General features: G+C 46.0%; 1 protein-coding gene across 9 annotated transcripts in view; it reads right to left on the reverse strand.

Moving 5' to 3' along the window:
* The window catches only part of STXBP5 (syntaxin binding protein 5), a 282,257-nt gene extending 265,882 nt beyond the window's left edge, over window positions 1–16,375 (reverse strand). For 6 of the 9 annotated variants that reach the window (XR_013621432.1, XR_013621431.1, XM_078768417.1 and 3 more), the window contains exons 1-2: window positions 15,640–15,905; window positions 12,457–12,554 (exon numbers count right to left, since the gene is read on the reverse strand). Coding sequence is in view for 7 of the 9 variants with exons in the window: in XM_078768417.1 (XP_078624543.1) it covers window positions 12,457–12,554; window positions 15,640–15,756 (215 nt within the window). In the remaining 2 variants the exon portion in view is untranslated. Of the gene's footprint in view, window positions 1–12,456; window positions 12,555–15,639 lie in introns of all 9 variants that reach the window. The other 3 variants (XM_078768412.1, XM_078768414.1, XM_078768416.1) reach the window with 3 other exon arrangements.
* Between the last annotated feature and the right edge of the window lie 689 nt (window positions 16,376–17,064).

Consider the following 17,064-nt stretch of genomic DNA (forward strand, 5'->3'; position numbering starts at 1 on the left):
CACCAAATTTGGCTAAATGAGAACAATCCAATAGCAACCTAGGTGGAAAAAGTACATGCACTATTGTACTAAGCCATTTTGTGGTTCATGACTTTTTGCATGCGCTTGCGCCTGTGAGTGTGAAATCATCATGGTCGAAACATGTTTGACAATGCTTGAAACATGTTTGAAACATGTTCATACATGTCTGACTCATGTTTCGACCATGAGGACTTCACAGGGGTATGTACCATCAATGACATTATTTAGGAAAAAAATATTTCTTAAGTCTTTGTAAGTCATTAAAATTGACCAAATGACAAATTTATATGTTGAGTGTGTATGAGTTTATAGATGACTCGGATGCAAAATATTTTTTGGGTGAATGATTTAGACTATTTCTAACAATAATCCAATAGAGCATCAAAATCCAGATAAAAAAGTGATTTTTTTGCATTTTTGGACCACCCTAATATATATATATATATATATATATATATATATATATATATATATATATATATATATATATATATATATATATATATATATATATATATATATATATATAAATCTGAGAGGACAAATGGCAATCCCTCCCATCTACTTTCAAAACAACCCTCTTGAAGAAGTTCAGTCATTCAAATTATTGGGTCTCACTATCAGCCATTATCTTTCTTGGGCAAACCACATTTCACTAGGCATGCTCCATCACGCAAGGTCGTTCCTTGGCACACCTGCAATCCTATCCACATACAAGGCCTTCATCCGCAGCTTAATGGAATACTGCTCTCCCTTCTGAGCTGGCTCCCTTGCCTCACACCTTGCTCAGCTGGAAGTCACTCAAGATTACTGGAATTTCTGCGAATTCTCTTCGCCATTGAGCAATAGATAGTGCTAAAAACCATATGCAACACGATATCGCAAAAAGTTATGGACAGATTCAGACGAAGCATGATGGACAGTTTGGGTGTATGACAAGGAAGAATAAATTCTATTTTAGTGAAGATCCGAATCCGGATCGAGATTTTTTTTTTGTGAATCTTCACCATTGAGATATATGGCCAAAAATGATATATAGCATGATAATCTCAAAACGTTGTGGATGGATTCGGACGAAATTTGGTGGATGAACAAGAACAAGCCAGTTAGACTTTGGTTGAGGTCTGGATCCAGATCCGGCCTATCAGTGGGATACAAAACGTAAACTGCTTGTTCAGCGTGGCGGAGGTATGCGCTCTACTGAGTGCTCTTCTAGTTTGCTTCAGTATCCATCTTGTCCACCCCCAGCATTCTCCCTACCTCTCAACCTTACCCGCACATCCATTGTGGTCATTCTCCATTTATTTTCACCATAGGCCCTGCTGTCCTCATTTCCCCCTTCTCTTTCTGCTGTTCATTTTGCTGTCGTGCCCTGATCCGTTCTTTGTTATAGCTCCTCCACGAGCCTCGACTATCGATACAAAAAAAGAAAAAAGGGAGAATACTCCTCTTACAAGCTGTTAGCCGTAGTTCATGGCCTCACACAGATTGGTTGAACTTCCAGGTCAGTGATGTGTATGATGTGCCAAGGGCGAGAGACCATATATATGATTATGATATGTGCCACATCTTGCAGCCTGTGGAGGCAAGGTTATTGGTTTGTGGTGCTAACTCAAGGAGACTGCCATTTCCTCGTAGTTGCACACGAGACTCGTGAAATGTCCTCAGAGCAGGAACCTGCTGCGGTGGAGGGGGTGGGTTGTCTGTCGAAGAAGCTATTTCCCACAGATTACTCCTGCTCCTGTGTGTTCATTTGCTCTCTTTGTCTGAGACTTCCGCGTGCACCCTGCTCGCCTCGCCTACTGGTTGTCGTCGCTCAGCTCCCCACTTTGAACTTAATGGTTAGTTTTTGCTGTGTAGTTTATTTTAGTGTCTAATATTCGTCTGTCTATGGAGACCTGTCTATCGTCTATCGTCTATCGTCTATCGTCTATCGTCTATCGTCTATCGTCTGTCTATTGAGTACCAGTTCACTGGTAATTCCCTGTTTGTCGTTAAAGGCGGCAAAAAGGGTTGGCGTCAGGAAGGGCATCCGGCCGTAAAACATTGCTTCAAATAGGGGACCGAAAAACAACAACAACCACAGTTCCCGAAAAAGGCCAACCCCCGCTTTGCGGGGAAAAACGGCCTCTAAAGGTGTTTTTTTTATTTTTTTTATCGAGATTCTGTTCTATGTTGTTGTTTCTGTTGATAAATGATTTCTGAAGAGACTGTGTGCACCTCGTCATTCTGCAATTATTGCCGCACTGACATTTGGGGATTTGAATGACATTCCTGGAGGATTAAGAAAAAAAAATTAAACCTGATTTATAAACAGCTGTTAGCTGGCGCTAGACGATATGAAAGCAAGGACAGATGCTCACTGTTCGCTGTAGGTTTGTGAGTAAAGGTGACCACTTGGTTCAATCCCTGGAGCTAGCCTCCAGTGTGTGGGGCAACTGCTTTCGATTGCATTTCCTGAGTGGTTGCCATCCACATGACAATACTTATGTCTCAACCACACCACCTATGCCAGAAATATGGCTTGATAGATTCGATTTTTGTCTAAAATTTAATACCACGCTGCAACCAAAAACGAGCCTTGCTGTCATCAACCTGAAATTACATCATGGAGGGATGGCAACACTCTTCCGAAGTTGTCAAATGAATCCATGTCCTTTCATCTAACACCTTAAGTGCAAAGACTTACTTCATGGTAGGAGTTTAGAGGTGCTGGATTATTATACAGTATAAAACTTATCCCTTCTTAAAGTTCATGTTAATTACCTCTGCCACCATAGGTTAATGGAGGTTGTGCTTTCACACATCTGTGTCTGTCTGCCTGTCTGTCTGTCTGTCAGTCTGTGAGTAGCATATCTCAAAAAGTTAAGGCCGGATTCAGACGAAATTTGGTGGACAGGTTGGGGGTGTGAAAATGACGAACTGATTAGATTTTGGTGTGAAGATCTGGATCCGGAAACGAGAATTTATTAAAGTGATTCTTCACCATTGAGAGATAGGGCCAAAAACGATACATTGCAGGATATTTCAAAACGTTGTGGACGGATTATGACAACACTTGTTGGATGAGTTGGGTAGGTGACAAGAACAAGCCGATTGGATTTTGGTTAAGGTCCGGATGTGGATCTGGCCCATCAGTGGGTACACAAAGTAAACCGTTCAGCCTGGTGGAGGTTTACACTCTACCAAGTGCCGTTCTAGTTCTATGTGCAATTGTCAGCATACGAAAGACGTTCAATTCATTTTTCAACAACTTTGGCTGTTGCCTGCATCGGAGCAGAGCCGAGAATACAGTGCACGTGATAAACGGACGAAATAGGTGAGGCATTAAGTCCTCATCTAAATGTTGCATTCGGTTTCGTGTGTGGCAAAAGGATCGCTCAAAGACCATTCATGACCTCATGGAGAAATCAAAACAAACTTTTCAAGAGCACCCAAACCCACACAACGATTTCCAATGAGCGTTGCTATTAAGTGTCAAAATCTTCCACCGATCAATGAAACACACCACGCGACACTCACACACCTTTCCAGACGACACAGTGCACATTAACCCTTAAACAAATACAAACGGTTTTTTTTTCTTGGAGAATCACATCAAGTTCATAACGGCCTCCTAGGAATGTGGATGCACGTTTTATATAAATTTTCATAACTCCTCCACTTTTTCCTTTGCATGTGAAACTCTCCATATGTCCACTAAACTTCCACGTGCATAATTTGATGGCTTGTATAACAGTCCTTCATGAACTGTCACAATTTCGTGGACGTTTTCTGCTATTTGAATCCATCCTTCCTCGCTCGTGCCTAATCCACAATTGCTGATGATATACAGACGCATTCAAATAATCAGCATTTGCCGGGCTGCATTTTCACTATTCTTCTGTCTTTACTCATTTTTCAAACTCTTCTACTCCAACTCAATTAGAGATTGCATTTGGAAGCATTCAGCTCAGAAGCGAGCACGCCACCCCGCTGCCATCAGATCGCTCCGACGTGCATCCAAACATATTGTTATGAAAATTAGGGGTAAAGGAATATCTCGATCCAGGTAGATCTGTATAGGTAGGTGCTCGACTGTCATGATAGGGAATCTAGATGTAATAAGTTCTGTAGCCCGAATGTCGGATTAAGCTTGTACCTTTGTCCCTGCCACGAGGGGGCGGGGCATGCTAATTAGTACAGGGATTATGGGTAAAATTCCCTTGTGTGTCGTTCCCTCGGTGAGCATCCCAGTGTCCCTTATGGCAATCCATCCCATTGACATTAGATAGGCCCATTAGCACACCACACATTAAATAATTCCCCCGCCACCACAATGACTTCGGAAGAACCAACAAGCAATAGCCATGCCCAGGAGAACGTGTGATTGGTTGGGGTAAGAAGCTGGCCACCGATTGGTGAAAGGAAGGTGGAAGGAAGCGGCACACTGATTGGCCACCGACCGTTGACACCTCGGCCAATCAGTGCGGAAGGCGCGAACATTCGGCCAATCAGTGTGGAAGGCGCAAAAACACTACTTAGAAGCAAGTCGCTGATTGGAGGACAAGCGCCGGTGACGTCAGAGGGCGCGAAAGACCACAAAGAAACGAGGCACTGGTTGGGAGAGAGAGGAGGGCTGACGTCACACCGAGAGTGACAAAACAACTCGCTCGCCGGCATTTTGGTCTCTGCTCTTGGCTGTCTCTTCGCTGGCTGGCTCTTTGGTCTCTCTTCCTTGTGGTCTCTTCCCTCGCTTCACTTCCCTTGGCCTCTTGCTCCTGACTGTGCCTTCGCGCTGGGCTTTCCCTTGCTTCGGACCTGGTGGAGGAACGAGCAGTTCGAAAGACGGTGGAGAGAAGGAACGCCGTCGATTCTCTGCCTTGCGTTGGTGTGCTAACGACGAACGACGAGCGGGGCCTGCGTTGGAGCACTGACGAGCGGGCGCGCCGAGTGCCGCTCCGTGCCAAGGACCGGGCAATTCGTGCCAACCGGAGCTGCGTCAGACAACGCGCTCGAACATCGACCCGACGCTATACTGCCAGACAGATAAGCTCGCATTCACAAATACATGATGAGACATTTATTTTATTCATTCTCCCTTTGTCTCGTATTTGAAATCTGTGTGGGGATGTCCCAATTTAGAATTAGTTCTTCCGTCGCGTTTCTTTGTATCGGGTTCCGTAAAATAAACCTGTTTATTTTTGTACATTTTACCCGCGTGTTCATTTGAGTTCATTCCCTACAGGATCAGAGGTGCCGGTGAGATCGCTACAGGTAAGAGCTTTCGCGCTTCTTTCTCTTCCTTCTTCCTCCCGTGCTGCCTAGTCAAATCCATCATTGAATAAACGCCTCCATTAAAGTTCGTTTGGCCATCCGCGATCCCATGGTATTAACCGAGGGCAATCGCGCGACAATATAAAAATAAAAGGCCGATCGTTAACTCATTCCATGCAGAAAGAACACTCAATTCCACAGGTCAAGAAGAATAGGCATTCTCTCCATAGGTCCTTCAATCCCCTGCTGGCAAAAACAAGAAGATGAAATGGAAACGTCCACAAAAAAAAAAACCACATTTGCTCATTTACCACTGACGGCTTTGTCAGTTAAGTGCCAGGTTCAAAAACAACATGCAAAGAGTGTCCCTTGTGTTTGACAGATGTTCAACTGTGGGGTGGATAATGATAGTCTGCCGTTTCCCATGAAAAGGGGCAATAAATGGATTAAGAACACAAAAACGAGCAACCTTAAAATGGATTGACATTAACTCGTAATTTTTCGAATTCATAATAAACTCAAAAGCACGTCATCCCAAAGGTAATCGCCCAGCATGTAGCATTTGAATCGACTAAATATTTTAGAAAAGGTTGCCACACATGACTAGAGAAGTATCTGTTTACGGATTCATTAGTTACCAACACAGGGCTTTCAACATACCCTTGAGGTATGCACACACCTCTGAGCTATCTCTCATGGGTTTGAATCTTAGCCAAGCAAAAACACCCACTCAGGTATGTTTCAACAGTGCTGTCCCATCTGCTGACTTTAGTTGGTAGACAAATAATGCTATCCAGAATTTGACATACAAAAGGAAAGGAAGAAGAAGTAGGCAAGGTATCGGCAACACCCTGAACAAATTACAAATTATTATTATTTTTAACAATTGTCTCGGCTCACGGAGGAGCTACACGACAAAGGGTAGCAGGTTTACAAACTACCAAAGGTTATGGGAGGGTTTAGACACACACAAGGAGGAAAGAAGGAATAACACAAACAGGAAACTCGAATGGCACTCGGTATAGAGCATACCTCCACCAGGCTGAACAGTTTACGTTTTGTATCCCACCGATAGGTCGGATCCGGATTGGGACCGAAACAAAAATCCAATAGGCTTGTTCTTATCACCTATTCAACTCATCCACCAAGTTTTGTCATAAGTTGTCCACAACTTTTTGAGACATCATTCTATGTATCGTTTTTGCCCCAATTACTCAATGGTGAAGAATCACTTAGAAAATTAAAAAATTCTCCTATCTGGCTCCGGATTCCAATCTTCACCAAAATTGAATCAATTCTTCCTCGATTGACACCTAACCTTTCCACAAGGTTTCGTCCGAATCCGTCCATAACTTTTTGAGATCGTGCTATATATCGTGTTTTGCCCTGTTTCTCAATGGTGAAGAAACTCTTTAAAAATTCTCGGATCCAGGTCCGGATCTTCACCAAAATCTAATGATTTTGTCCTCATCACTTACCCAACATCTCCACCAAATTTCATCCGAATCAATCCACAACTTTTCAGATATTCTGTTCACAAACAAACAAAGAAGACATCATACAGAGCACGATACTTGCAAAATCCACCCCCCCAAAAGGTTGCAATTGATCCAGCAAATTGTCCATTTCATCAAGATTAAAATTGACGCTCTTGATCAAAGCTCGTGTCAATAGTATGAAAAGTGACGATTGTTCAGATGAAAATTAATGATTTTAGAAGTTTGATCTAGAGTTGGTCTTTGACCTTTTGACCTCAAAAACAGTTGGTTTCCCAATTTTGTGACTCAATATACAAATGCTGTTCAATCACCGAGTCAATCAGATGAAAATTGATAATTTTTCAGATGAAAATTGATGATTGTGGAAGTTTGACCTCGAGTTGACCTTTTGACCTCAAAAATAGTTCATTTCCCTATTTAGTGACAATGTACAAATGCTGTTCAATTTTCAAGTCAATCGGATGAAAAATGGCAATTTTAGAAATTGCACGACCAGATGACCTTTGACCTCAAATCAATAGGCTTCTCAATTGTGACGACCTCTACGACTTGGTGAAGTTTCATGACGATAGGTTTAGAATTGTGACCTGCAGGTGAGTGACAACCAGACAAACAAACAGATAGACAGACAAAGTGACAGAATAACAAACGCAACCTACCAAAGTAACAAACAGAGTTGAAAACATATCCTTCATCTACCTTCGGTGGCGGAGATAACAATGCACCAGAGAAGAACAGAATGGGAAAAATGACCATGTGTAGAAGAGATCATGGATGGCCACACAAGGTAGTGCAGGCTAGCACATTTGAAAAACATTGATGAGGAGGAAGAGACAATGGACACAGAGCAGTGATTCCACAATCAGGAGACTAAGAAAAGGATTCAACTTCCTGAATGCACTGCAAGTGGTCTAGTCTTCCGGAAGGTTCCTCCACAACGGGTTAAGGCTGCTAGCTAGCTCGGCATGTGGTTGCAGTTTGTGTAGCAGCTTCTGCATTGTAAAAAATAAATAATAATTTGACCAGGTACTTTACATGGATCAAGCAAACGCCCTCCTTTGCATACGAAAGAAAACCAAGGATGTGACCGTGGCAGAAAGCTTCAACATCCAGAATCGCTCAAATCACCACAAGGCAAAGAAAAACTCAGGGAATCCACCAAGATGTCTTCGCAATTCTTCCAAACACTTATCGGCACCTGACAATGGCTCAGCAACGGGTATCGAGCTTTCTGGGAGGGGAGATGGATGTGCACAGCCATGGCAAATACCTCATGGACGTCGCATGATGAAAGCTTCTGGGCTGGGAACAAAAATCTGCTTTGACCACTGGACGAGGTGCATTGAAGAGGATGGAGATTATGCAGAATAATCGTAAACGGATTTCAATGGTAGATACTGATCCGGGAAACAAACTTCTCGCTTTCGTAGAATAACGAGACAAATTTGTTGAGAAACCCCAGGACTGCATGCAAAACACCAGGAAGACGGTTTATGGCTGGGTCGGGATTCATTCATTCATCAATTCATTCTATGATGACTCCGGCAAACGTGCGTACCTCTTGGGCCGAGGCTATCATGCCAGCCCTCTCACAAACTATCATCCAACCCTCCCTCTACTTTATTTATACAAACAATGTGTGACAAAATATCAACAAACATTGTGGAAGTGCCAGTCATGAACCCAACACGAATTATTCGAGAATATAATCTCCTCTAAGACTAAGAGGTACACACACTCCTAGAAGCAGTCGGGCCTGGGTTTGAATCTTGCCCCAATTACAAACTGCTATCCTGGTGTTTCACCATTGTGTTTGCCATCCCTCGGATGGACGTTAAACTGGGTGTCCCGTGTCTGTTGGTGAACGTTAAAGATTTGTTAGTGGACATTAAAGATCCCACATTATCCTTCATGAAAAGTGGGTGAGCTATCGCCCGCAACTTTAACAAATTCCAAATTCCTTCGCTAACTACTGAGTTGAATGCCAGGCCCGGCCAGCCAGTTCGTGAAAGACTGGGGCCAAGCTTCCCCACTGGCAATAATTGTGGCTATGAAAGCCCACAAAATACTTTTGGCTCACAAGAATGTGGGAATAATTGTGGCCATTAAAGAAAAAGAAGAAGAAGCAGAAAAAGAAGAAGACCGTGTTATTTCTACAAATGATTCACCAAGCATCAGCACATGCAGGTACACACATCAACAAAAGACTAGAGAATCCCAGAGGTGATGGCGAGCAAATATAACTCAAGGATACACAGCAACACGAAAGCACGATAAAATTGAACATGTGGTCAGTGGTACAATTCTCAAATAACAACAACAACAACAACAAAAACCTGCATCACGACGCCATAGAAGATTACAACTTGCTGGGAGGAATTGAACATAAATGCAAACACACAAATCCCAGAACAAACAGGATGAGTGTCCTACATCACGCCGGAGGAGTGGAGCAGAATTTCTGAGCCTTACAGTCATCAGATACACTGTCCCGAACGATACACTGCACAATACACTGCACTGCACTGCACAGATACACTGCACAATGTCCGAACGACAGGTTGAGCTGGGCAAAGCAAAATAAATAAATAAACCCATTTCAAGTGTTCTACTTTTGATTTTTTTTTTTTTAAGGTAGGTACAATATCCAAAGTTACTGTTACACTAAATGGCCTCAGACAAACAACTCCTTGGAAGGAGAAATGCTAATCTGGTCATCCGACCCAGAGTAAACAAGTGGCGTATCCGCGATGTCAAAACAATTTCGACCCTACGACAACGGCACACGAAACCATTGTTGCAGAGTAAAGAGAGTGTATGCACTCAGTCTGCCACTACAAAGACAAAATGCAAGGTGGGAGAGAGTAAAGCAAGAGAGACTGAAAAAGGCCTCCGCAGACAATTTCAAAAAACAGCAAAATAATAATATCATACTCATTAGTCTTTATAAATGGCCACAATTATTCCCATGTTCTTGTGGGGTTGGCCAGGGGAACGATAGCTCGCCTACTCTTTGTGAAGGACACGGTGGGATCCTCAACGTCCACCAACTAATGCCAGCAGACGGGACTCCCAATTTAACGTCCATCTGGGGAACGGCACAAAAATTGATGATTCACCCTGCCTGTGAAACACCGGGATGACAGTTTATAGCTGGGCTGGGATTCAAACCCAGGCTCGACAGCTTAGAGAGACTAGCGTGCGTACCTCTAGGCCATCCTACAGTCCATATCACACCGAGTGCACTTGCTAATAGCTGAGAGGCACCATATTTCAGCAAGCATTTGAAAGTACAATTGGACCCGTCGTACCGGTTTCTGGAAACAGATAATTTCTGGAAACGTCATGGTTCTCTCAGAAGCCTGCCTGTGTTGTAGGCCATGGATTCTAACTCGGCTAACCCTTCCCTCAAGACATCATTAAAATAACAAAGACTTCAGACAGCTTCCAGAAAACAAGAAAAGTGTGATTCAGGATTATATGACATCACAACACGATCAATTAAGGCAATGCATGACAAAAAAAAACAAGCAACACAGAAAGGCCCCAAACTGTTGATTTAAAATGATTTTGCAAACAAAGCAGATTCAAAGAGTAAGTTGCTTTATGCAAACAATTATTACAATCCAATAATTAACAGAGGTGTAAAAATGGGAATGCACATAGGATGGCACTGGATGTGCTGGAAGAGGAAAACGAGGATGGCTTAAACATAATAATACATAATAACAAGTCAGGAGACGACGATGGTTCACGAGCGAGCGGTATTCAATGACAAAGGACGGACTATAACCGAAACGGGCCCGGACTGGGGGGTCGGGGGCCCGCGTGGCAGGTGTCGGCCCCCGACATGCGGTGTACATGCCTATTTACAAAGGGCCCCAATGCGCTGCGTGCGCAGGCCTTTAAGAGCCAGCTGTACGTAATTGTGTGTGGTGCTGGCCCAGAAATGTCAAAACGAAGGTTACTGACCTTGAAATGAGATAGAAAATAATGTATAATCAGTTATGAGGTTAGTTCGCTGCACAATACCGAAAATTCGGTTCGATTCCGACAACTTTGAAAATTTGACCTTTGTGACCTTCAAAGGTCAAAGGTTGAAGATTCTGAAATTTGTTGGAAAACTTGTATTTCATGATGTATGTGATAATATAAGATCATGTACGACATTTCACCCTATCAGGAAGCGAACAATGTAATAAAACCATCAAAAATCGACTTTTCTAAATTTTGTGACCTTGTGACCTCGACCTTGGGGCGAAAATGAAAAAATATCGAGCTCCGTGGGGCTAGACACATGACATTGGCCTAACCAAATAGCAAAACCCCTGTCAGATTCCACCAAACCCCTCGGAGAAGATGTAGCTTGAACTCGATTACCCCCTAAAAAGACATCTTTTTCGGACGTGGCAACGCCCACAATGGGCACAATACGCCTACTCTAGGCAGGACACAACGAGATCATGATATCAACCTCCCACCCAAGTTTCAACAAGATCGGATGATATCATCGGGTAGCTATGCTGCGGACAGACATACAGACAGACACACACCCATGACGAATATAGTGGTCACTCTGTTTGATAACTCGTGAACCAATAAAAAACAGGGATGGGGGATGTGAACCCCAGTACATAGGGCGACACAGGTGTAGCAGAGCACAGCAGGGGTAGGATAGGATATCTGGAGATCTCCCCAAGGTTCTGTATGGAAAGTATGCGTTTTTGATGAGAAACTATTAAAGCGAGGTCCCTGTGTAAATGAGACTGCACATCACAAGATGGCCACCAGGCGACAGTTGTCTGGACAAGACCATTAATCTTAGGTTGAAAATCTCAACCGCCTGAAATTTGGAAAGGTGCGTAAACAATATTTTGACAAATCAATGTGTGAACCGAGACAAAATATACAAGCGACACAAGCTTACCTGTGAAAATAGTTCAGGGTCCCACTGGGTTTTCCCGGGGATCCACAATATGTTGCGTTTGGCTTTGGAGCGATACCATATATTGATGGAGTCTTCCGAGATATCCCAGGATTGGTTACGTGACCAATTCGTCGACATAGAGACCCGCCACGGTGTATACTGATTGGCAATGATAGTCCACGTGATGATGGTGTGCCGTCGCACCATCCCAGATGGTGGTGGTGCGATGAGTGTGTCGGACACACAGGGCAGGTGCTCCTGAATGGCCAATTGATCGTGTCTGGCAGTTGGAAATATTTGCTACATTAAAGCCAGTGAGGCAGAATAGAAGAACGGAACGTATTTTTTTTAGGGGGCGCACAGACACCCAGATATGTCACTGCTAAACTGCGTTTGTGCAGTTAATGCAGTCCTTGTGAGGACCCGCGTGACTATGCGGAAGATTTTACCAAAAAGCATATACCAGTTCACCCTAACCACCCCTCCCACACCCCGATCTCATCGCACACCGTCTCCGCCCCACCTGCTCAGAATCACCCTAAAGGTGGCAATGCACCCTCGGGTTCATCGGTAGATGGGAAGGGCGTGTCTTAAAAGTATACACACCATTCTAAGAAAAACGGTAGGAAGAGGGAATCACGGTACGAGATGGGGGTGTACGAGGAAGGTGCGGGGAAGTAAGGGGAATGCACTGCGGATGGAGGCAGGTGACGAGCTCGGCGCGGAGCATGCTCGGAACGTTAGGAAGGATACAGTCGGAGAGCACCTGATTTGGTTCCGATGGCGAGGATTTTCTGGACGGTATCAAAAGCTAATGCTGTGGGTTGGTGTGGAAACCCATGACGTACGGTCTGTCCAAAGCAGAAAAAAAAACTCACAATATGACCAATTAAATGATATAAAAATCCCATCAACTTCAATTGCTATACGTACTCGGTTAACATAATTTAAATGCACAAATACTTTAACGAGAAACTTTATTCATTCAAACCTGTGAAACCAAAAACTCTATTGCCATGCAGTGCCTTCAGAAAGTGTTCACATCCCTTGACTTTTGCGATGGGGGATGTGAACAGGGAACAATTTCCACTATCGCCAAACAATTTCTAGAGTGTTGAAAGTTCCCATGAGCACAGTGAGCTCCAACATTAGGAAATGGAAAGAATATGGAACCACCCAGACTCTTTCTAGAGCTGGTTGTCTGACCAAACCTAGCAACCGGGCAAGAAGGACCTTAGTAAGGGAGGTGATCAAGAACCCAATGACCATTCTGACAGAACTACAGAGTTCCTTGGCTGAGATGGGAGAACCTGCCAGAAGGACAACAGTCTCTGCAGCACTTCACAAACCTAGGCTTTATGGGAGAGTGGCCAGACGGAAGCCACTCCAGAGAAAAAGGCACATGACAGCACGTCTGGAGTTCGCTAAAAGGCACGTGAAAGACTGAGAGCATGAGGATAAAATATTCTGTTGTCTGATGAGACAAAAATTGAACTCTTTGGGCTGAATGCAAAGCGTTATGTCTGGCGGAAACCGAGCACAGCCATCTAACACCATCCCTACCGTGAAGCATGGTTGTGGCAGTGTCATGCTATGGGGATGCTTTTCAGCAGCAGGGACTGGGAGACTTGTAAGGACAGAGGGAACAATGAATGGAGCCAAATGCAGGCAAATCCTTGTGGAGAACCTGCTTCAGTGTAAAAGACCTTCGACTGCGGCAAAGATTTCAGTTCCAACAGGACAATGACCCCAAACATACAGCTACAGCAACAATGGAATGGCTTCAGAACAAGAATGCAAAAGTCCTTGAGTGGCCCAGTCAAAGCCCAGACTTGAATCCCATTGAGAATCTGTGGAGAGACTTGAAGATTGCTTTTCACCGACGCTCCCCATCCAACTTGGCAGAGCTTGAGAAAATCTGCAGGGAAGAATGGGAGAAACTCTCCAAATCCAGCTGTGCAAAACCGATAGACAAACCCAAGAAGACTCGAAGCTGTAATCTAATCACTGCCAAAGGTGCTTCTACAAAGTATTGACTCAGGGGATTGAATACTTACGTAAATTAAATATTTCTGTATTTCGTTTTTAATTAGTTCATAAAAATTTCTTTTTAAAATGCCACTTTGACATTATGCAGTATTATGTGGAGATCAGTGACAAAAATCTCAATTCAATCCATTTTAAATGCAGGCTGTAACACAACCAAATGTGGAAAAAGTGAAAGGGTCTGAATACTTTTGGAACGCAGTGTACAGAATCACCAAGCAATGTATATAGACACACAATATACATACATATTACATACGTGTGTGTACGTTGTTAACCATAGAGCAATCCATCTGCTGAAACACGACAATATAGCACTTTCTTCCACCCACATAAACAACCATACAGAGAACACCCCCACCCAACCAAACAGCACACTTTCACCATAAATTGCGCAAACATACAGCAACCACTCCAACTAAAACAACCACAACACAACGACCACTCTCAAAAAACACAACCGGAAAGCAACCTCCACAAACACAAAGACACAACCGTTCAACAACCATCCCCTCTCCCCCTGTACACAAACATTCAACTGTGCCCCCACACTCCCCCTATACACAACCACGAAACAAGCGTCCACCCTCCCCCAATACACAAACATTCAATAACCATCCTCTGCTCCCCTCCCCCCCCCCCCCCCCACAGTTCATCAACCTTTGCCAACCCCCCATAAAAACAAACGCCCCCCTCCACCCAACAACCATAGCCCTCCACCCCTCCCCTCCAACAACCATAGCCCTCCCCCCCACCCCACAACAACCATAGTCCTCCCCACACCACCCCATAACAACCATAGCCATCCACCCCTCCCCCCCAACAACCATAGCCCTCCCCCCCAACAACCATAGTCCTCCCCACCCCACCCCATAACAACCATAGCCCCCACCCCAAAACAACCATAGCCCTCCCCCCCACCCCACAACAACCATAGCCCTCCACCCCACCCCACAACAGCCATAGTCCTCCCCCCCACCCCACAACAACCATAGCCCTCCCCCCCCACCCCACAACAACCATAGCCCTCCCCCCTACCCACAACAACCATAGTCCTCCCCCCCACACCACAACAACCATAGCCCCCCCCCCACACAACCATAGTCCTCCCCCCACAACAACCATAGCCTTCCCCCCCACAACAACCATAGCCTTCCCCCCCACAACAACCATAGCCCCCCCCCCACAACAACCATAGCCCTCCCCCCACAACAACCATAGCCCTCCCCCCACAACAACCATAGCCCTCCCCCACAACAACCATAGCCCTCCCCCCCACAACAACCATCGCCCTCCACCACCCCACAACAACCCCAGCCCCCCCCCCCACAACAACCATAGCCTTCCCCCCACAACAACCATAGCCTTCCCCCCACAACAACCATAGCCCTCCCCCCACAACAACCATAGCCCTCCCCCCCACAACAACCATAGCCCTCCCCCCCACAACAACCATCGCCCTCCACCACCCCACAACAACGCCAGCCCTCCCCCCAACACAGCAACCTGCGCCTTCTCCCTTCAATTCAACCATTCCCCCTCCCCTCTCCCCCCATCTCCATACACAAGCATACAGAAACCCTCCCCTGCCCACAGTTTGGCGTTCTTATCGCCTCCTCCCCTGCAAACCCCAAGTACAATCGTGACCCCTCATCCCAAACATATTCCTTTTAAACTCCCCTCCCCCCGCCACATCCCCGTTTCCCTTCATATGTAGTTGTACACAAGCACCTTCTCCACGTCGCACCCGCCCCGTCGTCTACCCGATATTTAGGGGTAAACCCCCATTCCCGAACATCTCGGTATGAACACAACACGTACAGGTAGCTACATTACTCTCGTTTTCCACACAGAAATCCCCAAAGGCCGCCTCACTCCACACCCACGAACCTTGCACATCTGAAAGTGTTCCGAAGTGAGACTCTCAGGAAGCGCCTCGACCTCGGTGCGGCTCGGAGTCTGAGCCGAGGCCGTGAGTCCATCGAGAACCCTCATGAACTTGCGCATCACGACGACAACCGGGGCTCATGTGGAGAGCGTGCCACGTCACGTGTCGGTGTGAGGGACACGGCGGGTGCGGTGGAGCAGGGCACGCACGGTGTGCACCACCAAACCTTCGCCTTCCCGCCTCTCTCTCTCTCTCCACTTCCTTCCTCCTTCTATTCCTTCCTCCTCCTTCTATCCCTGACACGGTTTCCTATTCAAATTCTCTCTTCCGACCATATTTATACATTTCAATTCAATTTTTCAGAAATTTCACTTCAATCTTCTTTCATCAACAGCTCGGTCTCTTTCTGTACCTCACGTCACTCATTTGTCGGTCTCTTTCTGTCCCTCACTCATTTGTCGGTCTCTTTCTGTCCCTCACTCATTTGTCGGTCTCTTTCTGTCCCTCACTCATTTGTCGGTCTCTTTCTGTCCCTCACGTCATTCATTTGTCGGTCTCGCTGTGCGCACGGAACTCGCTTCTCCTGCTCCTTCCTCTAATACTAACGAATAGTAATATTTCCCAGTTCCCTCATAAACTGGGTCAGTGAATACTCTCCCTCTCTTCAACAATCCAACCCGTAAGATTCCCCACCACGTCCCTCTTTAGCACCCAAAGCCTTTCCGTCGTGTTAGATCTGTCGTCCCATTGGTGGAAACGCGCCGCGCTCGCAGCGCCACCCAAAGGGGAACAACGGGGCTTAAGAAAAGGGAGGGAGCAGATGAAGGGGATTTTAAGAGGACGGAAGAAAGCTTTCAAGAGATGGGGGGAAGAAGTGGGTGAATGAAGGCGATTTGAGAAGAGGTAGGAAGGGGAGGAGGAGTTGGGGAGAGGCTAAAGGAGGAGCTTGAGAGAGGCGAGGGAGGCAGAGATGTGGTGGGATCAAGGGCAGGGGGAAGTAGGTGGGGAGGGGTGGGGAAGTAGGTGGGGAGGGGTGGGGAAGTAGGTGGGGAGGGGTGGGGAAGTAGGTGGGGAGGGGTGGGGAAGTAGGTGGGGAGGGGTGGGGAAGTAGGTGGGGAGGGGTGGGGAAGTAGGTGGGGAGGGGTGGGGAAGTAGGTGGGGAGGGGTGGGGAAGTAGGTGGGGAGGGGTGGGGAAGTAGGTGGGGAGGGGTGGGGAAGGGTGGGGAAGTAGGTGGGGAGGGGTGGGGAAGTAGGTGGGGAGGGGTGGGGAAGTAGGTGGGGAGGGGTGGGGAAGTAGGTGGGGAGGGGTGGGGAAGTAGGTGGGGAGGGGTGGGGAAGTAGGTGGGGAGGGGTGGGGAAGTAGGTGGGGAGGGGTGGGGAAGTAGGTGGGGAGGGGTGGGGAAGTGGGGTGGGGAGGGGTGGGGAGG

The sequence above is a fragment of the Myxine glutinosa genome, chromosome 14, assembly GCF_964187855.1.
Source record: "Myxine glutinosa chromosome 14, kmMyxGlut1.1, whole genome shotgun sequence".
Lineage (NCBI taxonomy): Eukaryota > Metazoa > Chordata > Myxini > Myxiniformes > Myxinidae > Myxine > Myxine glutinosa.